The sequence below is a fragment of the Catharus ustulatus genome, chromosome 5 (assembly GCF_009819885.2).
Source record: "Catharus ustulatus isolate bCatUst1 chromosome 5, bCatUst1.pri.v2, whole genome shotgun sequence".
Classification (NCBI taxonomy): domain Eukaryota; kingdom Metazoa; phylum Chordata; class Aves; order Passeriformes; family Turdidae; genus Catharus; species Catharus ustulatus.
The window spans coordinates 68,645,056-68,672,981 of record NC_046225.1 but is presented as its reverse complement, the minus strand read 5'-3'; the positions used below and the strand labels follow the sequence as shown (position 1 = coordinate 68,672,981).

Genomic DNA, 27,926 nt, shown 5'->3' with positions numbered 1-27,926 from the left:
CCACATATTATAGAAGCAATTCCAGAATGCTGCTTCGTGTTACCCTGTTTCTGAACTGTGCTGCCATTTGGGTTCTGCTGTCTTGTGGGTTTTTTTTTTTCTAGAATAAGGAACCAGAACAGTAAGAGGACATTCAAAATACAAATGTCTTGTGAATGCATACAATGGCATGTTAATGATTTTCTATATTGTTCTCAATTTCATTATGTTTCGTTATAAGTAATTCTTAGCATATAATTAATTCCTGACTACTTCTGAACACTGGACCGGGTTTCTGTAGAAAAGAGCTAACCAGATGTAGCTAAGTCATATTCAAAGAGTGTCAGCATCTCTTGCATTTTTTCACATTTATCATTGATTTGTGCATTCCAGAGCTTTTTCTATTTTATTTTGTTCTTTTGGGCATTGTGGTGGACATGACAGATGAAGTGGTGAGTAAGCCATCTTTGAAGAAATAACTTCCCTTTACATGTCAGCAGCAGATGGTGTTGAGAGATTAATGGCAGTTTCTGGTTTTATAAGCTGACCAGATTTATCCTCAGTCATTGCACAGGTAATGTCATGATTTAAATGATTTAAAATCTCCCCTTTTCCTCCTCCTATATTGACCACTATAGGTTGGTTTGGCAGAGAATTTGCTGCTTGTTTCACTGTTGGGGTTGGTTTTTTTGGTTTTTTTTGTCCTAGATATGGCAAAGCCTTTCTGCTGTTCTGCTCAATATTCTGCTTAATGAAAATAATGCATGTCTAAATCTCCCATGTAGCAAGGAGTTAGATCTGCAGTTCAGGGTTGTGTTACTTGGATGGATTTACAGGCAGATATTTGGGAAACATAAATGATCTGTACCAGATGTAATTTCTGGCCCTTATAGCCCCCTTCTGTCAAGAAAGAAAGATATTCTGTAGTAACCCTTAGGCAAAGTAGCAAAAACAAAATGTTTTGATGTGTCTTGGAGCAGTGGGTTCAACCTCCTTTACATGTTGCCTTGTTTTAGGGTGGATTTCATGTAGGGCAGATGAACTTTAAGTTCTCCAAAAGAGATCTTTGTCCACAGACACTAATTTTATGTTTGTTGCCATCTTTCATCATCTTTCCATTAGAAATAAAGAGATCCAACTGGTCTAAGTTTTCTATCTTTGCTTTCTGTGAATACCTAAAGTACATACAGGAGTTGTGCTCCCACGCATCATAAAATGGGAGCTAAAACTGCAGGCTGTCAATAATCAGAAATTAATTTCCTTCTCAGAATAATCATTTTTAAAATTACTATTTTGGAAGCTCACTGGAAGAGGGACAACTGAATCTTGCTCCTATCTTTGTTAAACAAGTTCTGCTGTGCTTGTGTGAGGAAGGGAAATGAATTTATGGCCTCATAGCAGTGACTATTGCTAGCAAATCTTGATTTTGTTTATTTTTTACTGTTTTGTTTGTTTGGTAAATAAATGTCAACTTGAGTGTATGTTGTCGATACTTGTGATGAAGTGAAACAATTTTGGGTTTTAGTTCTGGTGGAATTGACAGCACTTTGGTTCTGTGCATCATGATTTTGTACTGCAAAGATTGCCCTGTTTTAATTATTACATGTGCTTGGGGTTTCCCAGGTTTTCTGTACATTTTTGTTGCTGGAAATAAGGGATGTTTCAGAAATAATCTTCAGCATTACCAAGTTATAGTAACGTCTGTCTGTTCAGGATTTTCTTGGCTGTCTTCCCCCCACCAGTCTCAGGCTTATTAACCACTGGTTTGGCTTTTCATCTGTAGAAGAGGAGGACCTGCTAGGTGTATGTAACAGCACAGCCTGTGAAACTTCTCAGGTATGGGAATTCATTTTAAAGGTCTGATCTCTAAAGCAAAGTAGTACTTAGACTATGTCAAAATATTAGTTAACTAACAGCCCTTTTATGCCAAATCAACATTTGCTCTGTTTAAGCTTAGTCAGCTGCCTTCAGAAGTGTTCTTATTACTAAAGAAATAAAGATGGAGATAAATCTCTGCCTTCACCAGAAAACAATGTCCTGTAAATCTGGTGGCCTTTTGGCAATGCTTTCTGAAAAACTTGAGTTTTTCAATTTTCTAACAATGTTGGAATTCAGAACATGCATCCATGCTGTCCTGGATATTTGTGAGTTGCCAAGAGGTTACCTGTTCAGAAAGTGTCTTGGGAACACCCTGTAAGGGTGTAGAAGAGTGCTAAAGATAAGGTCCTGTTACACATTCTGATCTTGAAGAATGTGAAATCATGGTACATGCAGATAACCAGCTACATATGGATATGGCATTCTGAAAATCTGTAGGTATGCTGAGATGATTTAGCTTTCATTCTGTTATCCTGTGTGAAGTTCATATGGAAATTGTTCAGAAATAATCATTTCTCATGCCAGAGTTCCTCATGGCTCTACAGTTATGTTTTTACAGATTTCTGTAGCATCTTGTATCCACACTGTCTTACATAGTCAGATACCACATCAAAAGTTTAAACCTTTCAGGGTGGGTGAAGGTTAGGTACATGGGATATAGGCAGAAATCTTTTTCTAATACTCAGTAGGTTTATTCATTCTGATCAAACATTATCTAGTTTAAATTTCTGAAACATGGAACCATTCATTAATAAGCCAGTAACTTAAAATTTAGGAGGTCATCTAAATGAAAATGCAGAAATTCAGTAAAACAGCTGAAAGGAACTAATCTCCACGTTTTTAAGAAAGACCAAGGATTGGGAAGTGCTCCAGAACTCAAATTTTACTCAGTCTGTGAGTGATTTAATCTGTTTCTCTTCAACTCTACTCTGAAAAAAGAGTTGTGTCCTAGTTACTAAAATATCATGTTAAGTTTATGTCTGAAATACTTGCTTATACAGTGTTTGGGTAAAGGAAGACTGCTGGTTTGAGTAGACAGATTTGCTTTTAAATGAAATTTTCTCATCTTCTAGAGACTTGCTAATGAGGGAACCGAAGCCAGGGGAAAAAAAAAAAAAGTTTAAATGAAAGCAGGAATTTACTGCTTAATTTGAAAGACAAATTTGAACTTCTGTCTTGTTTTAAAATCCAATACCTACATTCTGAATCTCTGTCTAAACTTAAATGAATTTTATTGTCCTTTGTTTGCTTTCCCTTCTGGGGAGAAGGGTCCTGCATGGTGATACTCAACCTGCTGTCCACTAACTGCTTTAGGTGAGTTTGTGAGAAGAAACAGGAAACAAACCCATTGTCATAAAACTTAATATGTGGTTTCAAACAGCCTCAGCCAGCATAGAAAGTTTTCTGATTTGCAGTGATTTTCTTCAGCATTTTTTGACACTATTTTGTAGCTTTACCATCTAAGCATGTTGAGAGGGAAAAAAAACCTGGGTTGTGGCAGGAAGATGAAAATATATTGTCTTCTGCAAACATAATTTTTCACACTGTCAGATTTGACCCCCTTTTAGTGATAGAAGAAATTGAGTAAGTGGTTAGTAATAGAAGAAAATGAAAGATAACTTGATGAAATACATTTAATATAATTGCTCTCAAAATTGAATTTGGAAGATTTTAGTTAAATCTCCTTGGTATAAAACAGTTACAAATCTGAAAAACTTAACAAGCCAATTCAGAATAGAGTTTGTTTACTTTTCTGTTTAGAAGTAGACATTTCATGTCCTCTTTCCCCTCAGTAGTCTTTACCTCACTGTATATTTTATGAGCTTGTTGCAGATTTAATTGTGCAGATATGGATGCAATGGCCTTTTGGGAGCTGCAGTCTTTTGAATGCTCTGTTGAAGTGTCCTCTTCTGTTTTGTTGAAGATGGAACATAAAACTTTACCAGTTCATTGCATCTTTCTTTATGTTTCCTCATCCTTCTCCATTTTGTAGTAATAATTCCATATTTTTCCTTAATCTTGTGAGGTTCTGGTTTACTCTTCTGCCTGAAACATTCTCTTTGTAGGCAGTGATTTGCTAACTATGTAATTGCACAGAATTCTTCCATTATGTAGTGCACAGAATATAACAAGTGAAAAAAGTTTTATTCTTAATATATTCAGTTACTTGTCATTTACTATCTAACTATACTCCCCCACATCCCAGGAGGTGGGAGCTATTTGGATAAGCATAGGGCCTCTCAGACCCTTTGGGAATAAATGGATTTACTATAGTGTGTGAATTATAATCTTAAAAACAAAACAAAAAAACCCAAAACCAATTGGGCAGTTAGGGTTGTGAGGATACTGTGTTTTTATAGACAGAGTCACTTAGAATGAGCACTGACCATTTCTTAACAGACTTAAGTTGCCACATTTTTTATTTGAAGCAATAGTACATATTGAGGAGCTTGATAAACTGTAGCTGTAGTTTTGGGCGTTGAAGTGATTTGAGTTAATGAGATTTTTGTCATCGGTCACAAGAGTGAGAAGCAGCCATTTCTCTGTGTGGAATAGCAGAGTGGCACTCTTGGGGACAGCAGCTGCATCCCTGGATTCCTTTGGCTGAAGACTCAGTGTTGATTTGTCTTTTGAGGTTTCAAAATTCCTGAATTTTTCACTACAAAGGAACAAGAGCTTTTCTAAGAACGTAACTGTTATGGGGCTTTCCTGAGGAAGGAAAGCACGGGATTGTTGTCCTGTTACTTGGTTTTTTTGGGTTTTAGGTTATAATATCCTTAGTCATTGGGGAATTCAAGTGGCAAAATATTACAAAAATAAGATTTTCTGTTCTGTTGATCCCTTCTTCTCCAAACACAGCAACCACCTCTCCTGACCCTCTGAAAGGAATGAAGTTTTTTCTGCAACCATTTCCTTAGTTCTCTATCTCTGCTGATAGACACAAGACAAAACATTTTCACTTTTATTTTCATTACACAGGTCCATGAGAGGCAATAGGAGTTTTAGTTGATGAAGCACAGCACAAGTAGATAGCAGGAAAAGAAAAAAAAATGTGTGTTTGGTCAGCAACCAATCTTAGCTTTTTTCATGGGACAGAAACAGGTTTGACTAAGTTTGTGTGTTCTAACTTCAATGCAAAATACATTTTAATTGCATGTATTCTGTTTAGGAGCCTTGATTACTTTGGTTTAGTTTGTTTGTAATGTGAGGAGCTTTGTTTTTATCCTGGCCTGCAACTGGATCTCCAGCAGTCTGTTTGTAGCAGGGGCTTCTGTTGTAGTGAAAGTGGAAGTTCTTTGGGACAGAGTGAAACTGAATTGAAAATGAAAATGGAAATACCAGATATCTGCAGCTTAAGCTGTTCAATATGTACCTCCTAGTTGCATTACACAGAAAAGAGCATTTACTGTCTTCCCTTGTCTTTATGGTTTGTACTTTTTTTGTCCAATATTAAATTCTTGTCATGTACTCTTCACCAGTTCTCAACATTGTTCTTTGTATAATCCCTTTATGACAATTACCAGGGGAAGATTTTTTATGATTTCTATAGCTTTTCAAGTTTATATAGTGAAGTAGTAGTTCTTTGATGCTCAAGGTAATTTGCAATAATTCTGAAGGGTTATAATTCCTTGCATATGTGTGCACATGAGCATATGCACACAAAACAGCTGAAATACACACAGAACACTACTGATTACTTTTAAAAGTGATAAACTCATCTCAGTCTGTCACCACCTAATAAACCTTCTAGATGTTTTTTTAAAAATTACCTTTCTCCCTTGTTTACTAAATACTCATCATAGTGTTTTTGTAGCAGGGTCTACCAATAAACCTAAAGCTCTCAATACAGTAAAGATACTGTCCTTAAATGAGTTTGGTTTTATCATTTTAAGGTACTCTTAAGCTTAGAAATGACCTATTTTTCATGGTGTGTTCTTGTCTCTTCATTTTTGTTAGTCAGATTGGAACTAAATGGAAGTTGATTGGTTTCTTTTGAGCAAGTGTAGCCAAAGTTAATTAAATACTCTGTTTTCTATGGCCAAGCCTCTTCTTTGGGCTGGTAGAATGTTGACAGCAGTGTTGTAAATTCTTGTCAATCTACCTGTCACTCATTGCCTGTGAAAGTGCTGAGGGAATGACAAATAAATCTGTCATATGCTAAGGAAAGAGGAAAGGCATGTTAAATTTTGGTTTATTTTTCTGTCCTTCTCAGCCTGCTGCAGCTGCTGGCCCAGATGAGTTTTTGAGGATGCTGCGTCTCTTCAAGTTACAATTTCTCAAGGGAAAACTCAGTTGCTACAAAGGAATTACTCAATTTTCACACTCCACATCCTCCTGGACAAAATAAACTTGAAATCCATCCATGCCTTTCCAAGCAATTGTTTCATTACTCCAGAAAGTCAGGAATTTCTGTGGCCACACTGAGTAGTGCAAAGCCTGTGGAATGGGGTGTGTGTTTAGTGTTAGAATTAGTCTTTGTGGGAGTCATCACTTCCTCACCTCAGTGTTCCCCATGGATGTAAATTCTCTGCAGTCTCATGTTTGAAATAGAAGAAAAGTCTCAAATTCCTTAAAGTAGAAAAGTAATCTGATCCCAAGCTGTTTCTTTCTGATGTTTAGAATAACTGGTTTGAAGGTTGGGGTGGTGGTGATGGCTAGGGTGCCTGAGGTGGGAGTTCCTCAGGCTGCAGAACTTGCCTGTAATTAAGGAAGGAGAGGTGGAGGAAATTCTGCAATTAAATGGTTTTCATTCTGGGAAAACTGCAGTAAAAGCTAATGGGATGGGGCATGTGCAGGACAGTCTAGACTTACTTAGCAGTGGCAGAAGCAGAGAGTGTTCTGTGCTCCTCTGCAGCACAGGAAGCCTGTTGACATTAATGGCAGGAGATCTAATTACAAGTGAGAACAATTTCAAGAAATAAAAAGTCATAAAAAAGACACAAAGGAGCCAAAATTTGAGGGGAAAATATTTTAAAATAGTTTGATTTTTTTTTTTTGTGATCTTACCTTTCTTTGCAGTTGGGTTCTGAACCAGGAGTCTCCCATTTTAATGTGTTTGCTTAAGTATCATCACAGGAAGAATTGGTCAGGCCTTGCAGGAGGTGCTCCCTGCCTTCTGGTGCTCCCAGGACTGTGCTTCCAGCCCTGCCTCCATCTTCCACTGCAGTTAGATGCCCTGTGCTCTCTGACCACATATTGTTATGAGTTCAGACTTCCCTAAACAGCAATTTCTGTTTCCTTTGGGAGGAAATTATTTCTTTCTCCCCCTGCATGAATAGTTAAAATAACCCTACCTGGATACTGAAGTAAAATCTATATATATGGCTGCATGTATATTGTATGTATTTTGCATTTTTGGTTTGCAAAAATGTTTCTGAGAGGAAGTATTGAAGAAACGGTTGATGTCCTACAGCTGCATGTCCAAAGTGCGTGCCAGGAACTGCACCTCATTGTTTACTGCTGAGATACCTGTTGAATACAATTCCCAAAATGAGAAAATCAAACTAAACCAGAATGCTGTGGGAAAGTAAAATGGAAGTGAGCAAGTGGTGATATTTTCTATAGACTTTTTTAAAATCTCATATGAGATCTCCATGGATATAGAATGCTGTGCTGTATTTTGCCATTCTTTTAAAGTATGAATGTTTTATCAGTAGAAAAAACTAAGAACACTAAGCCTGCCATAGATAAACCTTGCAGGTTTTGTAGGAACCTGACATTTTCAAGATTTTTATCATGATCCAGTACATTAAAAGAATTCTAGGCATTTCTTAAAATTTTGTGAAGTGCTTGTAGACACATTGGAATGCGATATTCACCCCTGTTCTGCCACCCCTTTTATATTATGTTGCAGTTAGAAGCACTGCTAGAGCCTTTTCATTATTCCAGCCAGCTCCCTCTCAGACTGGAGTCATAAATCTTTGTAGCTTAGTTGCACTTTCTGAATAATACAGGGAGTCATAAATTAAAAATGAGTTTCAGACTCCTGAGTAACTTTTGCATTTCTGAAAAGTTGACTCATTGAAAAAAAATTTCATCCTACCTCTTCAGTTGAAATGCAGAAGTTGGTTTGTGTGTGTTGGGATTGTTTTTCCAGACCTGCCTCTGACATAGAGGCTTCTTAATTTTTAGCTTTTAAGCACAACTTTTCACATCATGTTTAACTGCTAGAAAGGTCATTTGATTTTTCATGTCTGCTTGGAATCTTTTAGGTCTGTTGATAGAGCTGGACTCGAGGCAAGCTCACAGGAGGGGTTTTCTGACAGTCTTAGAGAATCCTCAGAGAGCCAAAAACCTTGAGACATGGGAACATAGCTCTAGCTGGAGTCACATGAGCCAAGTCTGAATTCATCAGAAAAGCTGAATCACTGGATGAGTAATGGTCCCTAGCAATCAGGACATGGCTTCTTGTGTGTTTATCATAAAGGCTTTGAGATGTGGATTTCTGAGTACATTGAATTTTAGGGGTTTTGACTGGATGTGCCTCTATGTTTGAGTTGCAAATAAATCTCTATGCAGTTCCAGCATATCAAAGATTTTAGTTGTTTGTGTCTGGAAAGTAATGTGTAATTATTTATGGGAGTATTTTCTGGATTTGAAAATCTGTACAAGGTGAAGTAACCTGGTCTGGTTCAGGGTAATGCTCCCAAGTACATGCTTCTAAATTCTAAATTTCTGCTTTCTTAACCATCTTGCTTTCCTCTTGCCACTTTTAATTAAATTTTAACTGCCTTCTGAATGATGAGCTGGTACTATACAAGATGAATTATCAATGTTGCATATAAGTTTAGTACTAGAAAATTAAAGAGGAGATTCAAAATACATGATTTTATAAAATATGTGATATGCCTGTAATGAGACACTTTCTGTGCTTTTTTACAGTGCTTACCTAGATAAAGGTGCACTCTGTTCATATCAAATAAAACTGATGAAGCCAAAAAGACAGCATGCAGCAAATTCTGTGAAGTGGTTTTAGTTGTTGAATAGATGTTTGTAGTGCTGAACTTTGTTATGATGCAGTAAAAATGTATCTGTCATAGGGGAACATGAAACCTCCGTGTAGTTAAATCTATCCCTTGAAGTGGAAATAGTTCTGTAATTGTATTCCAATAGCTGAAGTAGCTTTAGAGCATCAACAGAGCACTCACAAACTTTTACTGCTAGAACTGGAGCAGAAAAGCTCACAAAAGTATGTGGGGAATGGTTCATGTTGCAAGTTCTCAGTAGATGTAAAAACTTCTTGGTGTTTTAAAACTGGTTATTTATGTAGTTTCTATTCAGACATAAAGACAGTATTTCATTCTGTTCTGGTCTGAGGTTTTTGTTTGGTTTTGGTTTTTTGAGGTTTTTTTTTAAATCCAGTAGTACATTTGTGTGTATAGTACTTAACTTGATTAATAATACTCAATACAGAGGGAGGTTGACTCTTCCACATCTACATCCAGTGCTCAGGTAATGGATTTGAAATCAAAGTTAGCATTCCTGATGGTCTCTTAGCAGTTATTTGAAAAGATAAAGGCAAACCACTGCTTACTTGCCAATATTTCTAATTAAAAACAAAACTGTAACTGGAATGTGGATTTTTTTTCACTGTTAGAGGACAAAAGCTATGACTTAGAGCTTAAAGTTTTCATTACACATGAAATGCAATTACTGTTTACTAGCAAACATGACAGCACTTTATTCTTATGAACTATTTCTTATTTTCCTCCTTCTATTACCACTGGTGCATATCTGAAAAAAGATGATGATCAGTGGGGGTTTTTTTTTTCTTTTTATCTTTTAAGGTTCCTTCTAAGAGAGATGCAACTCAAAGTACCATCAAAGAGGAAAAAGTCCATCTGTTGAAGTATAATATAGGAGATCTAGTGTGGTCAAAAGTGTCTGGTTTCCCATGGTGGCCATGTATGGTTTCTGCTGATCCTGTTCTCCATGCCTACACTAAACTAAAAGGTATGTCATTCAGATTTCTTCAGGCATACAAAGTGATGGCTTTGGAAGAATTCTCTTCTTCATCTATGCAGTTGATCAGTAACTTGTTGTCAACAGGAATGTTAAAATCATATAAATGCTATTCTTGAGCAAAAAGAAGTGTGTCTTTTAACTCAAGTGTTCTCTGAAAGGTACCAAAATTGTGATCTGTCAAACTGTGTGGAGTCTTGTTAAAAAAAGAAAAAAAACAAACCTGGTGTTTTTCACTGTTTTTGTGGAGATGCTTGGTGAATTGATACAGGCTAAAAATTTTATTAAAGCTGATGGGAATTAAATATTCCTGATGATTATAGTTTACTAAAAGCAATCCATAATTCAGGCAGCTAAATTTTCTCTGAATCATAGAGTCAATACTGATATCTGCTTGATATCTGGTTGATTTTTAAATGCAGGAACTACCAAGTGTTAATGAAATTTTTAAGTATGAATCTGTACAATTTCTTAATGTCATTTGTATCTTTGTTCTCTGTTCAGATACCTGAAACTTTTGAGGCTTAGTAGCAATAAATATTTAGACTGCGCATTAAGAAAGAGTTGGAATGGTTGGAGGGAGTGAAGCATTGGGGTGGATTGCCCAGAGAAATGATCTGTTCTCATTCATAGGAGGTTTTAAACAATGAATGAATTAATATCTCTAGGATTATAGCTAGATTCAGAACTGGTAGTAAACTGAATGGCTTCTTGAGAAACTTTTCAAGGATTCATAATGCAGTTGTTGAAATGGTTACTATGGTCTCCTCAGACAAATTTTCCTTGTAGCAATCTTTCAGAGTTTGGATCAACCAGTCCCTGTCATTTTTAGTCTTTAGATTATTAGGTCTGTTATGACATAAAGAGATGGATTTTGATAATTACTCTGTTCCTTGAAAGGAGTGAGGTTTATGTTCATTATCAGGAATCTTTGTGGTACATCTTTATCAGAAACTACAGAAACAGACCCAGCAAAACCCAGTACCAAAAGTCTGAATGCAACCTGTGGAGCACGAACAGGAAGAAGGGCCCACGTGCTTTGTAATGTTAATTTCCCTCTCTTTGAAGTAATGGGAATGTTGGTGATATGTTCTCATATTTGCTCTGGAGTTGGTTTGGGCCTGCCTTTTCTTTGAGGAGTTTGTTTAGTCAGGGTCTGGGCTCCACCCTGACTGCTAAAGGCACTCTGATGCGTGTATTTCCTCAAGTAGGTATTTCCAGTCTTACTTGCCACCTATTCTTTATTATTTAGGACTATCAAAAGTCTCTTCTTGAAGGGAGTTGTAGAAATACTGAGCTACATCTCTGTATTTCTCATTTCTAGGCTTAGGATCAAGTGTTCCTAAGCAGTCTGAGTTTCTGGATGTTGATACTTGATTTGATCATTCCAGCTGATTAGGCTTGATAAAAATTAATAACTTTCAACTTCGTGGGATGTACATTTTTGTGTAAGAAGGTCTGTACTGAGTCTGGCTAAAGCTTCATTGACTCTCCTGTCTCTGGCTGTGATCAACCACAGATGCTCAGATAAGAGAAACACCAGGGAAGTGGTGGGTTCTCAGGAGACCCTCCCAAACTGCCAACAACTAGTTGTTTCAGGATTCTGTGGGCCAAAAATTAAGTTTCCCTATGTAGCAACCATTAATGAATGTCTTGATTTTATCCAGGAGCATTGGTACAAATCCAACTCTCAGAGGATACCTGAAGATTCACCACTAGGTTCAGTGACTCTAGTGGCACTGTTATTTAGTCCCCTTAATTAGGCACTTACAGCTGTCCAGCATTCCAGTGCAAAAGGAGCACAGTGTCTGCCTGGCAAATGGGCTTTGGCAGATCTGTACAGGTGCTTGGAAGCATCCTGTGGCATCTCTGTATGCAACCAGGGCATCCTGGTAAAATAGACAGATTAAGTCATAAGAGCTCTGGAGTCACTACTTAAACATTTTCTTCATGAGCACAAAGTAATTACTGTGCAAGAGAATTGCACACTGGAACATAGTGATAGGCTGCTGATTGGGTGTCTGATGTGTACAATCCCAAGAATTTCCCTATGCTTTTCCTCTAGATTTTCATGTTGATCTCAGATGAGTCATTATTGTTCCTCTACTTCTTATATATGTTTTTAATATATAGTGTAACTTTGTAGATGTTATAAAACATTACATATATATATTAACATTTTTACCCATACCATTAATTAGGTTGATTTCATTTTACCCTTCCAGATGCCACACTTTAGAACAAGATTAATCAAATGACTGAATCACCATGGAGAGAAAGTTCTTTCTAACTCTAGAAACCCCAAAAATAGTGTGTGAAATTATCAGCTAGATCTATTTGGTGACTAAGCCTGAAGACATGCAGTGTATGAATAACCTGATGGAATTTAGGCCTAGTTTAAAGTCACCTCTAACAGAGAACTGTGGGTGTTATTTCTGCCTACTCAGTGTCCATCCTTATCTGAGTTCCTCTGCTGCCCAGTCTGTGTTTTGGACAAACTGGTGTGGTGACACTGGAGGAACCACAGATACTGTAGGGAGCACAATTGATCTAGCAGGATTGAATTTGGGAACACACAAGTGCAGGTTAAAACCTATTCTATTTTTAAACAAGACCATTATTTGAACACTTAACCAATCTGCAAGTTCTAATGAACAAGATGTTAGAGGACATCTTAAGTGTGATCTCTTACCTCTGCCTTTTAGAAATTCATTGTTAACTCTAAACCCTTTGATGAATTTTGGAAGTGGTTTCTTCCCCCTTCTCTGTAGAACAGTTGAGAGCTTTGGAAGGGAAGGGTTGTATGCCTGTGTCATACCACGGTGAGACAATGTTCCCCTTGTTTTTCTAGGGAGAAAAAAGGGGATACTTTTAGAAGAAAAAAATGTTTCTTATTTAGGTTTAAAAATTGTACTCTTATCCCTCCACTCTCCCTTCTGCCAGCTAAATCCTTTATTGATACCTTTGACTCCTGAAAAATCTTGATTATTATGAGGTTTTGATTGCAAGGGTTAAAACCAGATTAAGCATGTGTCTCTGTTGAAGAATATTAAACGATAAAATTTAGGAGACTCAGAGAGGAGGCTGAGTGCTCAAGCTCTCCAAGCTGAGGAGCTTTCTCAGTGTTCATTGAGAAAAGATCACTAAATTCATTTTCAGCAACACCCAGACCTACGTGTGAGGTTAATATACATGGAAAACTGACAGGTGATTGTAACCTGGGGTTAATTTAGCCAAGCATGTTCTTGCTGGTAATTAAAATGTTGAGCTTTTGGGTCAGACTTCATTCATACATTGTATCTCAGAGACTTTCAGGCTGGTTTAAGTGCGTTTTTGAAAGACTATCGAGTTTTATTGTGCTTTTGTTAAAGCAACTGTAGCAGCTTAGGGACTTGAAGTCTGAAAATGCAGAGCTTTACCAGGGTCTGTACCTTAAATACACGTGGTTTTTTTTTTAATTTTCAGGACAGAAAAAGAGTTTTCGGCAATATCACGTTCAGTTTTTTGGAGATGCCCCAGAGAGAGCCTGGATATTTGAGAAGAGCCTGGTGCCCTTCAAAGAAAAAGACCAGTTTGAACAATTATGCCAAGAGAGTGCAAGACAAGCCCTCACTAAAGCAGAGAAAGTAAAGGTAAGAGATTACCAAGTCAGGCAAGATTTGGAGCTTTTTATTTTAGCATTACAGGTATGTACAGATATAAAATAGGTATTATAAAAAGCTTAAATACAGCTTGTTTTGCAGGATCTTACAGCATCTTACAGTCTTACATTTCATTTACAGATGCAAAGGATGGGGTGATTCACCACTGTTCGTTACTCAGTAAAAATTAGTCCTCTTCTGCTTTGTCTTGGATTCATGTTTGGTGTCAGTACTATCAAATACAGCTCCATTTGAACTCTGAATTACAGATCTGCATGACAGCTAGTCTCTTGGGATTGTTTTCTGTTAATGTCAGCATTTTGAGAACACAAGTGGGCAGATTGCTCACACGGTTGTCTCCTCTTGCAGATGCTGAAGCCCGTGTCGGGGAAGCTGCGGCCGCAGTGGGAGATGGGTGTGAAACAAGCCAGTGAAGCCGTGGGCATGACAGTGGAGGAGCGCAAGGCCAAGTACACCTTCATCTATGTCAGGGACAGACCTCATCTTAACCCTCGAGTGGCCAAGGAGGTTGGCATTGCTGTGGAACCCTTGGAGGAGATGGATGAGTCATCCTACTCAAATGAAGAAACCACTCCAGATCTGAAATCGATGAAGGAGTCTGGCATTCCTAGCAAGAGGAGGAGAAGGACATCAAAACTGTCTGCTGCTGATGATACACAAGAGAGCAGTCAGTTGGAGGATAAGAATACCACTCCTCAAAAGTCATCTGAACAGGCAGAATCCAAAAGAGGGATAGGCTCCCCTCTCAATAGAAAGAAAACTCCGGCGTCTACTCCACGAAGCAGAAAGGGCGATGCAGTATCTCAGTTTTTGGTCTTTTGTCAGAAGTACAGAGATGAGGTTAGTCTCTTTTGGCTGTTGTTATTGTTGATTGCCTCTTCTCATTTCTGTACTTGAAGAAACTTCTTTACTTTAGTAGGCAAAATTAGTTATTACTGCACAATCCGTAATATTCTGGGTTTGACGAGGTGCGCCCACATCAATCTTATTCTAGACAGAAACAGAGAAAGAAGGGAATGTAAATGAGCAACATAAACAGGATGGTGGTAACTACTTTTGTCTTTCAAGCAAAAGTTGTGTTAGTATCTTCCCACATAAGCTAATAGTCCTTTATGTAGCCATATTTTGTCTTTAATATATGTACAATATAACACATATGCGTACATACATGCTCAGGCAAATATAACAAAGACGATGCTGTTCATGGCAATCTACTTGTAGATAGCTTTTCCATTCTTTCTGAGGATATGGCTCAGTTGCTTCTTTGTGCTCCCTTATCTTTGAGCACCTCACAACCTCATTTTGCTTCCCCAGAATCTTTTTCTGAGCTTCTAAAGAAGCTGCTTACCAAAGCTTGTAAAAATCTGTCAGTGTGTGCAATCTGCTGGGACAGAAACTTGGTCCTCTTGAGTCACGTATACTCCAATACATAAATAATTATAAATATAGAAATAATAAATAAGAATAAATAAATACCTTATTATCAACATTTTTTAGGAAGACTGTTTAAAAGTGTGAAAGCACTGCTTCTGGTAATAGCTTATTACTTTAAAATCAGGACTATCATTTTTATTACAATTTTCTGCTCCATTTGCAGTACTATTCCATGAGCTGAAGCTAGTGTGGTATCTTACATTTTCTTGTATTTGTACTCTTACATATTGTTCACAGAAGGATCAGGAAGTTAGTGGTGACTTTGTCATACTCTTTGCTACTGAATGGTTGACTTCATTATAGCATGTTTGCATTAGAAAAAAATAAATAGATGTAAACTTCATAAAGAAATATTGGAAAACAGATTGTGTTGTACGCAAGTGAATTAGTTCTGATTCAACGTGGGATCTTATTAGATCATTGGAACTTAAGCTAATATTGAGAATGAAAGTGAACACAGTGTTGCATAAACCTTTTAGTGGCTTTGGCTAATTTGAGAAAAGCATTGGCATTGCAGTTTGCTGGTTCTGGAAAGGAAATGGTTTTGTAGCCAGACCATTAAATACAGATTTTGACGTACTAATTATGAAAAGCTGTGTTGGTAAATCATCTGTCTCATGTTGGAGACACATGAGTTCTAGTCACACTTCTTCTGTAAGTGACGTTGCAGGAGGGAATTCCTTGGCCTTCAATGTATGTAGAGTAGGAAGAAGTCTTTTGCAGTTGTGAGAGACATAAAATTGCTTCTCTGGAAGAAATGAGATTATGATGGCTGGCTTTATGGACTCTTAGCCAAATATACCTTGCAGAGAAGAGATGTACTGAGTCTCTGGTATTTCTATTTTCTTTGTCAGTTTTCAGGCTTTGTTCCCTATTGTGGTTATACTGCAATTCTCAAATTAATAGATGGAAAGTATGAAGACTGTTAGAATATATGAAATTGAGAAAATGCTTTGTCTTCAGTGTCATTTCAGCAAATTGAAAAATTTTCTTAAACTTGAAATTTTCACTGATGATAGTGGCTAATGTTGCACAAGGTTTAAGTAGAAGGAAGTAAGTAAGTTTAAAAGTATTACATATTTTTAGAGAGAGGGCATCCTACCATTTCTGCCTAGAATACCTTTTAGTAAGATCTGTCATGAAAACCCAAATCTGCCTGAATGTGTGATCCATTCTAACAGGTACAGAAACACTTCTGTGGGTAGAACAGAACTAGGTTGTGAAAGCTGCAGATACCTCTAACTGATCATCAGAAGAACCTGTCTTCCCTTTGTCTTGATGGGAATTTGACTGGCAAAGTGAGGAAACACCAATTTAGATATTTATGCTTTTTGCCTTTCATTTTGCTGTTAAAATGGCAAGTTCATGCCATTGGTGGAAGGTGGAGGCTGTACCCAGTTACTATTTGGAGTATTTCTGTTAGATTTATCTTGTTCAACTTGTGTGACTTTCACCAGGAGTTTGTTTTGTTGTGTTGTAGTTGTTCTGATGCTTTGGAAAGAGTGATAATGTTGGCTAAAAAACAAACCTGGTTTGAGCTACTTGTGTTGGAGGCATTGGGGAGTTCAGTGTATGGCTTTCTCAGTATTTGTGTGTAGAAACTTAGAAAAAAGGAACATCACAGACCCAGAGGAGGCTCTCTGTCCCCAGTCTTGGGAAGGGACAGAAGTCACAGGGATGACTGAAGGCTTTAATAATACCAAGGTCTCTTAAAAGTAGAACCATTTCTACTGTGTCTTGTTTGGAGTCTGGCTTTGTGTGGTAGTGAGATTCATATATCGGTTTGATTTTATTATTATTTAACTGCTGGAAAGTGTTTTAATGATTGAAGAGACACACTTCCCACATCCCTGAGGGAGGTGCTGAAAGCTTGGAGCGCTTTTGTGGTTGTAGTGACGCATTAAGTATTTTGTACTGTTACCAAAGGAGTAAAGATGTGTTTTGTACTGTGGTATTGTTGTGCTTCCCCTGTTATAAATACAAGCCTAGTAAACATTGGAAGGATCTGACTGGGGATAAAGGCATCACTCAAGTGAGAGGCAGACAGCTACACTGTTTACATTGATTTGGGCCTTGACTCTCTTGTGAGGAAAATTAAGGAATAATTTTCACTAACAGAGACTACTGAGCATTTTCCTTGGAGGAATTATTTGCAAAGGTTCCTTCACCATTAATAATTCTGAGTGTCTTTTCCTTGTAATTTCAAAGTACTGCTAGTCAGCTGAAAGTTATTTTTATTCTTACTTTGTTGAGACTGAGGTAATATTAATGTGTGTCTCATTTGTCCGAATAAATCTAGTTATTTCTCAGAGAATTAAATGGCCCTGTGCCCTCATTGAGCACAGTGACCTGTACATTTGTGGCAAGAGTCAAAACTGATGCTAATTTCATGTCCTGAAGAAGTGAGATTTGTGGAAGGGAGTATCTTGTGGGTTTATGTTCCTCCCTATCAATAATGTGAATGCAGTTGTATTTTAATCAAACTTTGAGTAGAGGCTTTCAAAGGCATCTATACTCCTCAAGCTTTATGCAGATGGATTATGCCAGATAGAAACAAGGCAATTCTTAGTACTCTACTAGGAGAAAAATCATGGATTTCCATAGGATTTCCATACTTAGATCCTAACCAATGGAAGGAAAGTACTGCAATTATTTTAACACCTCGAAAAGCAGCAGTCACATTTGCATCCTGTTTGATAACAGGAAATGTAGCTTTAAGGCCCTAAATTCAAAGAAAATAGGTTTAGTCATTTCACCTTATCAGAAAAATTGTATTTCTGTTCTGTTGAATGGTGTTACTCTTCAAATGATTGGTTTTCTTGACCTAGTTTTTAATTTACTCTGTGTTTTTGGGGTATCAGTTGCATCACTCAAATAGGATTTTAGAGAATGCTAGGTAATGAGATGAGGATTGTTTTTAAAGGTACTGTTTCATTTCTGTACAAGAGTAGAGTTTTTTGACTTGTATGATTAATCAAATCTGATTTTCCTGAAGTAGGGGTACACTGAAGGAGATTGGGAGGATTTTTTCTTTCTTCATTATATTGGATTATTTTTTGTGTTGAATAAACATCTAGAAACTGTTAAACTCCATGTTGATGGATATTATGTCCTGGCTGTAACATTAAAAAAGATGCACAACTTGTGAGTTCCTAGTATTCATATGCATAATACAAAAATGACGAATCAATACAGGAAAATGTTGCATCAGATGCTAACATGTAAATCTCTCTGCTGAGTTAGGTATATTGAGTTCTATGATTAATGAGTTTTGCTGTGAATTTATGGATTTCTTTCTAGGCAAGCATATATTCCAGTATTGCTGCCCTGTCATTTGGGATTTGTATTTAAGCTTCACTGAGAAACAGTACATTTTTTTTGGAATGACCACAGGACAAGATTTATACTTACTCCACTTACTCCACTTTTTTGAATGGCAAAAGGCAAATAGATACTTCCAAGATTAGTCTTAATACTTCTGAATAAGCTAGTTGTTTTTTTTAAAGACAGAGAGAAGTGGTTATTCAAAGCAAAACTGGATACAGTAGGTTTCATTCTAGTTCTGTCTGCAGCACAAATGTTAGATAACTTGTTTGTCTCCAGTTTTCCAAAGTGATGGAAGTGTGTACACCAGTCTTTCCAATGGTCACCTTTTTTTTAATTCAACCCTATTTCTGCATGTATAGGTGGTTGCTGAACATCCAGATGCTTCAAGTGAGGAGATTGAAGAGCTGCTGGAATCGCAGTGGAACATGCTTAGTGAAAAACAGAAAGCTCGCTATAACACAAAGTTTGCCATAGTGACCTCTCCCAAATCTGAAGAAGACTCTGGTAAACGTAAAACTGTGCTAGTGTACTCTAACTAAATTTGATATACATAGTGGCGTTAAACTAAGCACATATTTGAGACCCTGTAGGGAAAACAGCTTTCACTGTTTTCCAGTTTTAATTCTTGGTGTTTGTGCCAATAGCAAAGGAATGCCAATGGTTACAATAAACGCAACCCATGAAGTCTTCATTTCTTGCTCATTGTTCTGAAAAGTTGTTATATGTAAACCTTCTGCTGTTTAGACGTTGTTGATTTCTCATTCTTCTTCTGCCCATAAGCAGCTGCCATTGCATCCACTGCTTGTTACAAGTGGATGGTGGGAAGGGAAGATGAAGTGTTACTGCTAGTAAAATTTGAGATGTTGTTTTTATAGAATTGTTAGAAACGGTTTAAAAAATTTAATCAGTGCTGCACCTTTTCTTCATATATACCTAAAATGTATTACTTCACATCATCATCAACTCAGGAAGACCTATTCCAAACTTTATTCTGAACCCTTCACCCATTTGGCATTTTACTGTGCTACTCAAAGTTTTTAGGACTTTGTGCAAGTTTGCAAGTACTTTAGTTTTCTCTCCTTTTATTTTTTGTTGCTGTTTTCTGGTGTTTGTTTTTGATGAACAGTCTCTTGTTTTCCAAAATATTTGAGGGGGTTTGGAGTCACTTATTTGAGAAAGGAGGAGGAAGAAGATAGTTTGCCATTTGCATGAACTCTATCAAATTTAACTAGCTATCATTTTTCAAATTTAAATAGCTTTATAGCATTGTAAGAAGGCTTACTATGGAAGTATTAGAAACCAACAGGTGCTGCTTTGGGCAATGACAAGAATGAGAGGGAGTGTTTGAAAGTTTGTGAGACTTGGAAAAACTTGTATAAAAATGGCAGTCAGTTTTGTTAACTATCTGTGTGTGTGTGTGAAATAACATAATTTTGTGGAAAAATTGAAAAGTTTTTAACTTTAAATTTTAAGTGTTAAATATTTGGATATCAGTTTAAAAAAAAAACACGTTCTGTATCTCTCAAGGTTCATCATTGAAGAATATTGGAGAGGCCAAACGTAAAGTGTTTCAAGACTCACCTAAAAGGAGATCAAGATCCAGAAGTAATTGAAATTTGTGTTGTGTGCAAATAGCTCATCATTCTAAGTAGCTATTGAGTGTATTTTTTTATGTAATCGCCCACGTATCATAATCTCTTTATTTTATCTCAGATGTTGTCTTCCTTGACATTAGAACTTTAATGGATCCCAAATTAAATATCTTAACACTGTAGTGCTGAATTTTGTTCACCTTCCTCAGTGTCATATTGCAAGAAATGTAATTGAAATTGTACCTGTACCAGGTGTTTCTAGTACATATACTGTGTACATTTATAGTTACCTACAGATGAAAATGTCAGTTCACTTGTTCCCCATCTCAAATCCTCTTATCTTAAACTTGGAAGAATGTTGTGGGATTTCTTGTGCTGGCTTTTTGTAAGTAGCAGGTTCTCCTGGAGCCATTTCAGTCTGCTTTGTGGATTTAGTTTGACCACAGACTATGTCCTAGATTGTTTAGATAATAACATTAATTTGAAAATTATTCGTATTTTCAAGTTGCTATATTTTTAATATTTGCAGATATTTGTTCCCACTGGAATAGAATGCTTGTAGCTGTAGGGCAATTTTCAGTTAACATATTTGTGCCCCTGGAGCTTGCAATTTTCATACTAATAATACTCTATAGCTTCATGAACTAGAGAGTACTGGAGAGTGTAATTTTGTTATCATTTCATCTTGATGAAACAGACCACTTCCCAAACCCTCATCTATCTCTGTGAGGTGCAGACAGTAGTGGAACCTGTGGCAGGGGTATGTAGATTACTCACTGACCTTTTGTATTTAACAGCTGCTTGAACTTTAACCATCTAAATACATGAATAACTTTGTGGTCTAAAATGGCCAATGTGGTTCTGTTCATAGGATTCTGGTTCATAAAGGCAAGGGATCTTTTGGTCTCATGTAAAATACAGTCAGCTTGTTACAGTCTAGAATTGCCATACCAGAAAGAGAATTAATCTGTGCAGTTGGTGATATCTTGTCTTTTTCAGAGGCCCCTTAGTAGATGTCACCACTTAAAGTAGGCTTAAAGAGGAGACTTGGAAAGCATTTTAGTGGTAAGACACTGTTACAAAGTGCCAGGAGAGTTAAAAGCTCTACAGAGCAGTCATGTGCAGTCTGATGATCCCAAACAAATGTTGGGCAGTAACATTCTGATCTTAAACTAGTTTTTGTTTAGGTAGACTCATCTTTGTAAAATAACTTGAGTATGAAACAGTTGATTTGGATTTGTTCTAGAGTTAGTCTTCAGCACCAGAAACCAGACCCTAAGCAGGGTCATCAAACTGTATTAATGTTTAACCATGTTTTAAAAATAATGACTGAAAGAAAAGTAGCTTAAATAACTAGATCAGTTCAAATAATTTCAAAGTGGGTTTTAGATTATTTTTCATGTGAGTCTCCCCCATCCCCCATCCCAAGGTAATTTACATGGAAATAAAAGAAACCAAAAAAAGAGGACAAAGGAGCCTACAGAAGATTTTGAAGTTCAGGAAGCACCTAGGAAAAGACTCAGGATGGATAAACAGAATAATCGGAAGGTAATTATGTCATTGGTTTGTTGGGGTTGATTTATAGCAGCACCAGTCACATTGCTGTAGTTAAGTTTGTCAGCATTTCCATTGTCAGGATTAAAAAAGAAATGTCCATGTATCATACCAAACTGTTGCCAATATTCAGAGATACATGTGAGTTTACCACTGTGGGATTTTTTTCCTTTGAGGATGGAGGTATGACAAGTTGTTTAAACTATTTCCCAAAAGAATGTGCAGAGGGAGGCATGACCTCTCTGTGTTATGCTCTGTAGTTCTTTTTCTTTTCTCTTGATTTGGAGTTAGTTTTACCAGAATGTAAAAGAAATACCTTTAGTCAATAGTTACTTTAGACAAAAGTCAGAAGAAAGCAGGTAGAACAGAACAGAAAAACTACTTCTCACAAACTGGAAGGCTATAGGACATTTTAGAGTGGCATGCTGACCCTTTTCTTGGGTTAGGAGACTGCTGTAAATATATATTTATGCAGTGAAATTATATTTATCACACAAATCACAGGCTCCTTTTCTGGTTAGCTTGCTTGTGAGAATGAGAATTTTCCTTACATAGATTGCTATGTATGTGGACACAGCACAAATCCTGTGGAGACTCAGGCACAGGTTTATTTAGTCTTGCCTGTGGAGCAGTGAATTTCCTGGGTTACTTGTGTGGAAAGCTTAGCTCACACATGTGTTGAGGTGTGTTATTGCAGTATCATACTGTAGTGTGAGTACCATAGACCTGAGCTCAGAACTTCAGTGGTACAGCAATCAAATGAAACAACCTAATAGAAGGAAAGGTAGATTTATTTTTTAAATGAATTATGGAGATCTTATTTGTAGATGCCAGTTTGTTTGGTGGGCTAGTTATTTTACTAGTTCTGTTGATATTGTAGATATTAAGACAATTTGTTGTCTTAGAGTTTAATATATTAAAAAAATAGAATTTCAGATAGGCTTAATGAGCTGATTAAATCAGCAAAGGACAGAGATAATTATTAATATTGTTACCTTTGCAGAAAGAAGGGCCAAAAGTGGTTTTAGTACTTCTTGCTGGAATGGGTTAATCATTGCATATTCATGTGACTTTCTAGGAGCAGTTTTTCAAACATTTTTAAACTTGTCTAGTTGGTTTGAATACACTATAATACACTAGATCCATGGAATAATGGAGTTTACTTATTAGAATTAATTCCTCCTATAAGGCCTTGTTTTGACTGTTCTAAAGGTACTTTCCAGTCCCACCAGCATTTGTACACTACAATTAGCCTACATTCTCAGAAGTAGGATGAAAGGTGGTTGCAGTGTAGTTCATGCAAGGGAGGTTCTGGTATCTTTGGTGCTGTGACACACATGTGAATATGCCAGCAGGAAAATAAATAACTAAATGAGATGAATGATTCTCATAGTATTTATAGCACTAATGGTGCTAACTTTATAATGTGCATTTTAAAAATATTGTTCTCTCCCTGGTCAGTTTATCAAAAATGTTTACAAGGAGTTTGATGTGTGTAAATATTAGGGAGTTTGGAAACTCTAAATGCATATAGCAGGGTTTGTGCTCCACAGAAAGGTCAGATATGGTTTGCAGTTTGTTTTAGGAATTCTCTCTTAGTCTTTTCCTGCCTTCACAGTCCCAAGGCACTTCCAGCTCTATGTGTTGCTGCTTAGTAAAATATTCAATGGATGACAGTGAAAATATCTATGTAATGATTCAAAAAACAAACACTAACCATACACCTTCTTTCTGCTATTCCCATTTACCTGCAGGCTTTAGCTACAATCCTTTTGGATAGGAGGAGTTTTAATTTCATGACATTTTACTTCTTGCACAAGAGTTACTGGTTATACTCACCCTTCATCCTTAATTCTTTTTTACAAAATCAGAATGTTTTTTCACATAAAGTAACCAAGCCATAAGTACCCATGTGGAAGTTTTAAAGAACTAATTTGTTCATTGATGCTTTGATGTTGTATATAAAATGCACATTAACAAAATGGGGTTCTGTAAACTGTGCTTTAAATTTAAGAATGAACTATCCTGTACATTTTCACAGAATCACAGAATCCTTAGGATTGGAAGGGGCCTCTGGAAATCATCCAGTCCAATCCCCCTGCCAAGACAGGGTCATCTAGAGCAGGTTACACAGGAATGTGTCCAGGTGGGTTTGGAATGTCTCCAGAGATGGAGACTCCACGACCTCTGTGGGCAACTGTTCCAATGTTCTGCCACCCCAAAGTAAAGAAATCTTCCTCATGCTGAGGTGGAACTTCATGTGTTTTAGTTTATAGCCATTACTCCTTGTCACTGGGCACCACAGAAAAGAGTCTGGCACCATCCTCTTTGGCACTCTTTTCTTTCATTTTTGCCCAGAAGTGTAACAGTAATGTTAGAAAACCAATACTGGGAGCCTCAGGTGGCATTGGTGGTAGGGCAGTTAGTCTGCTTAGAGCTCAGTAACAGCACAGTGTGGCACATCTGTCACCATTGGTGTTTATTTTTACAAAGGAAATCAGTTCTCTGGCCTTTGAGGTGTTCACCTGCACATCTTTCTTTGGTAAAGCTGAGTGTCAGATGATGATGGAAAGGCATGTAAAGTACTGGAAATGTGTATAAAGCTTTCTGTTCAATACAGTTGTGATTATTAATCAGGTGAGCATGTGTCAGGGTTAAGTGTTCTAGGCTACAGTTTTAGTAATTTGAATGAATTTGTAAGAAATGGAAAATAATAGTGGCATGTGTAAGGAATAATGTCTTAATTTTAACAAAGATTTGACAAAAACTTCCCCAGTTTTTGGCCTAAACTTTTAATCATGAATTCTCAATTTGGAGCACATTTAGGTGCTGTTTATTCTCCCTAGAAAATAGTGGTTTTATTTTGGAAATGCTGAAACAATCTTAACCATAGTAATTAAAAAAAATGGCACTGCTATAAGTTGTGGAGTTGGAAGCAAGCCTCTCTGAGACTTAGAGTTCTGCACAGGGTTTAATCTCAAATTTCTATAATAATTCTGCAATTTACCTTTAATAATTAAAGGTTTTCATTTGACCAGTTTGTACAAAGAGTAGTAAGGTTAATTAACAAGTTTTGTGTTCATGTAGCACTCCCCCTTTTGATATGCTGAATTTGGGCTGGATAAGTGGGATGCTGAAGTACTGTGTTCTTTAATATTTCTCATTTGTTTATGGGTTTGTACCCTGTGCTGTAAATGAGTTTTAAAATTCACTTAAGTGGGGCTAGTTTAACTACAGTACCATTCAGATATTTGTAAAGACACTTTCTTTTTAATAACATAAATCCAGAACTAATTGCCAGTTGTGTCCAACCACTCATAAATTAGGAGTTTTTTTATTTTTTTTCATATTTTTTTTTGTGACAGAGGGAGACAAGCAATGACAAAACAGCAAAAACAAACTCTTCTAAAGTCACAGAAACCTCCTCTTCACAAAAGAACCAGTCAGGTAATGTGGTCAGAATAAGTTTTAATGTAACTTTTTCAATTAAATAATTTTAAAATGCCCAGGTTGTCTGAGGCAGCCAGCTAAATTCTGCTGACTCAGTGATTAGTTGCAGGCACTGTGCCACAGCTGGGGGGGAGCCCTGTTCCTTCACTGCCCTCCTGCAGCTCAGTCCTGGACTGAAACTGTGCATTGCTGATTGAGAGCAGCAGTTCACAAGTTCCCCGTGTGATGGCACCAGATTAAAGCTGGTGTTGGTGAGCAGGGAGCAAACCCTGCTGCTCCCCTGTGCCCTCTGCACTGGCCCTGTAAAACAAGTGCAGTGACCATCAGTGTCATCAGCTACTCTGGGGTTTTAGTCCTGCAAGTGGTGCTGGATGGGAGGCAGTGTGGAGCATGAGAGGGAGTTCCATAGAGCCTTGGATCCAAACACCACAGTCAGACTTGTCCATGATGCTCAAGTTTAAGGTAACTGCTATCACAGCATGTCTCTTCAGGAGTTACAGTGATTTGCCAAAGACAAGCGAGCTTCAGCAAGTCCTGCACGGTGCAGAAGTGGTGATGTGCCATAACTAATGTGTGCTGCTTGCCTCCTGTATATAAATTTTCTCTTAAAGTGTTAGCAGTACTCAGATTGTGATGAGCTCACTTAGGCCTTCTCATAACTGTTACCTCTGCTTTAAAGAGGTCTTAAGTCACAAGATACTTGGATTTTAATAGAAATGAGATGATAAAAAATTGGGGAAACATTTCTTAGCACATATTTGATTAATGGAAACCTTTATTTTTAAAATCAAGCCAACATACACAGCTTCAGAAGCTTCATGTTCGCTCAGTCCTAATTAGGTGCCCAGAAGATGTACCTAAATAATTCCTTCTTGTATCTGAAGGATTATTTTAAATGGCTTCAGGGAGATAACATTTTCAAGTTCCAAACTTCACTTTGTAAACCAAAATTATTTTACAGCAACGAAAAATCTGTCTGATGCATGTAAACCTCTGAAGAAGCGAAATCGGGCTTCAGCAGCAGAATCTTCAACTCTTGCTTTTAGCAAGAGTTCATCTCCTTCAGCTTCCTTAACTGAGAATGAGGTAAAAAAAAAGTGGTGTTTGCACACAGCCATATAATTACAGAAATTATCAGGTGTGAATCTTGTTTTTAAAAAAAAAGCAAAAATCAAAGGCGAATTCTCTAACGTTGGTGCTCTAGACAAGTTCCAGTTTTGGCCTCTGTGAAACCTGTTAACGTGTGCATTGCAAATCATTTATTGTAACACCAACGTCTGATTTGGGGACGTTGAGATATTATTGTGGTTTTTAATGTATTTACCAACAACGTTTTAGAATTGTAACCTTCTATTAGAGGCAAAGTAAAATGCCAGTGTGTTCTGTATTTTCTTCTACAGACTTTTATGTAAGTGTACTACATTAGTTACATTATGTAACTCAATATTGTCATGTTGCCATAGCTTTTATATCAAAACAAATTTCCTAATCCTCTGTTTGATCTAGAACTGGACAGTCTTCTGAGCAGAGCCCCTTTTAAACTCAAATTAGTTTCCAGGTTGTTTTAGTGCTATTTCTCTGTGATGCAAATAGCTCCAACTCCAGTAGAGTTCAACAGGCAATGAAGGATGTATCTTTTTGATACTTACTAATCATAGTCTTAGCTCTGCATATTTGGAACTGTAATTCTTCTCAGTTGGCATACAATAAATGAAATGTATGTACCAGAAATGTATTCATACAATCCATTAAACCATTCCCCAAGTCATCTACACTGTTAAAACCAATCAGCCAAAGAATGGCAGCATGGGGGTGAAGTATGCATGCTGTTTTGCAGGTGGGTTTGGATCTGTAGTTGGTAGGATTTAGTAAAATATCCATAGACAAACAGCTTCACCCAGTTTGTGTTACAAAAACTGTAGAGAAAATACCTGCCTGCTAACAAGGGAATAGGGCTTCCAGCTCTCCTAGAGACTTTCATCTTCCCTAACAAATGCATGAGGTGCTGTTAATGAATGCAGTTAAAATATCTAGCAATGTTCAGTAAACAGTTTACCTTTGGATAGGGAAAAAAGATTGCATGTTAATGGCTGTATATCTTAACTGTAAATGGAAAAACATTTTAACTAGAAGAACCTCAATAAATACTCCCTCCTGTACCCCAGTAAAACAAGCAAAGGAGGTCCCAGAGAAGGTAATGTCCATAGCAGCAGCCAAGTAAAGTAATATTCACTTTACTTTCTTAACTGAGAGACTCCCATCTTTTGGCTTACCAGCTTCTGCTGGATTGGCTGTGCTGATGGGACTTGCTGAGTAATGGTTTGTTTGGGACTAGTTTAGGAAAAAAACTGGAGGGTTTGGCTCAAAATATGCATGCCTAAATATTGTGCACTCACGAGAAAGATTCTTCTCTTTCTCAAGATTATGATTATAAAATGATTTATCCAGATGTCTTTCTTAACAAAAGACTCTTTTTTGTAGGATTTTGGATTGTAACATAATGATTCACATATAGAAAAAGATATAGTTATATCTTACATATGACTGAGATGGAAATTCTAAAACTTAGCACTAATTTACTCAGCTACTGCTAAACAGTAAAAGATCTGAGAAAAACTAACTTCATACACTGCTCACAGAACACAGATACACAAACTAGAAAGTGAATTAATTGTTTTCAAAGAGTTAAGATATTTTTTAAAAAATCACAAACAGCATAACAGAAAACACACCTTGTTAAATAATTTTGAGGGACTGGGTGCAGGGGGAAGTAGTTTAATGGGCTAAATCTTTGGATTGGTTAAAGCTACACTGAGCTGAACCTGGGCCAACCAAAGACTGGACCCAGTTTGTTTCCTATATTACATATATTTTTGCCTTTCAATAAAACAAAAATGTCAGGCATGTGTTGCAGAAATTAACATTGACCTACTCTACAAAACAAGGAAAGACAGAAATTCTGGATTTTGTGGGTGGCTCTTAAAAATTTTCTCCCTTTTTGTATTTTTATTTAGCACTTGTCTAAATGGCTAAATATATGTCTGTCCTGAGAGCATTCATCTGGAGAGAAACTTTCCCAGTATTAAAG

The 27,926-nt window shown here is 37.0% G+C and overlaps 1 protein-coding gene across 5 annotated transcripts in view; it reads left to right on the top strand.

The window, feature by feature from the left end:
- NSD2 (nuclear receptor binding SET domain protein 2) overlaps positions 1-27,926 on the top strand; it is a 99,164-nt gene that overhangs the window by 45,265 nt on the left and 25,973 nt on the right. For 3 of the 5 annotated variants that reach the window (XM_033059927.2, XM_033059926.2, XM_033059929.2), the window contains 9 exons: positions 9,645-9,810; positions 13,285-13,451; positions 13,830-14,321; positions 18,602-18,746; positions 19,770-19,847; positions 21,264-21,382; positions 23,430-23,534; positions 24,754-24,835; positions 25,800-25,924. In XM_033059927.2, coding sequence (XP_032915818.1) covers positions 9,645-9,810; positions 13,285-13,451; positions 13,830-14,321; positions 18,602-18,746; positions 19,770-19,847; positions 21,264-21,382; positions 23,430-23,534; positions 24,754-24,835; positions 25,800-25,924 — 1,479 coding nt within the window. Of the gene's footprint in view, positions 1-9,644; positions 9,811-13,284; positions 13,452-13,829; positions 14,322-18,601; positions 18,747-19,769; positions 19,848-21,263; positions 23,535-24,753; positions 24,836-25,799; positions 25,925-27,926 lie in introns of those variants that run through there. The other 2 variants (XM_033059928.2, XM_033059931.2) reach the window with 2 other exon arrangements.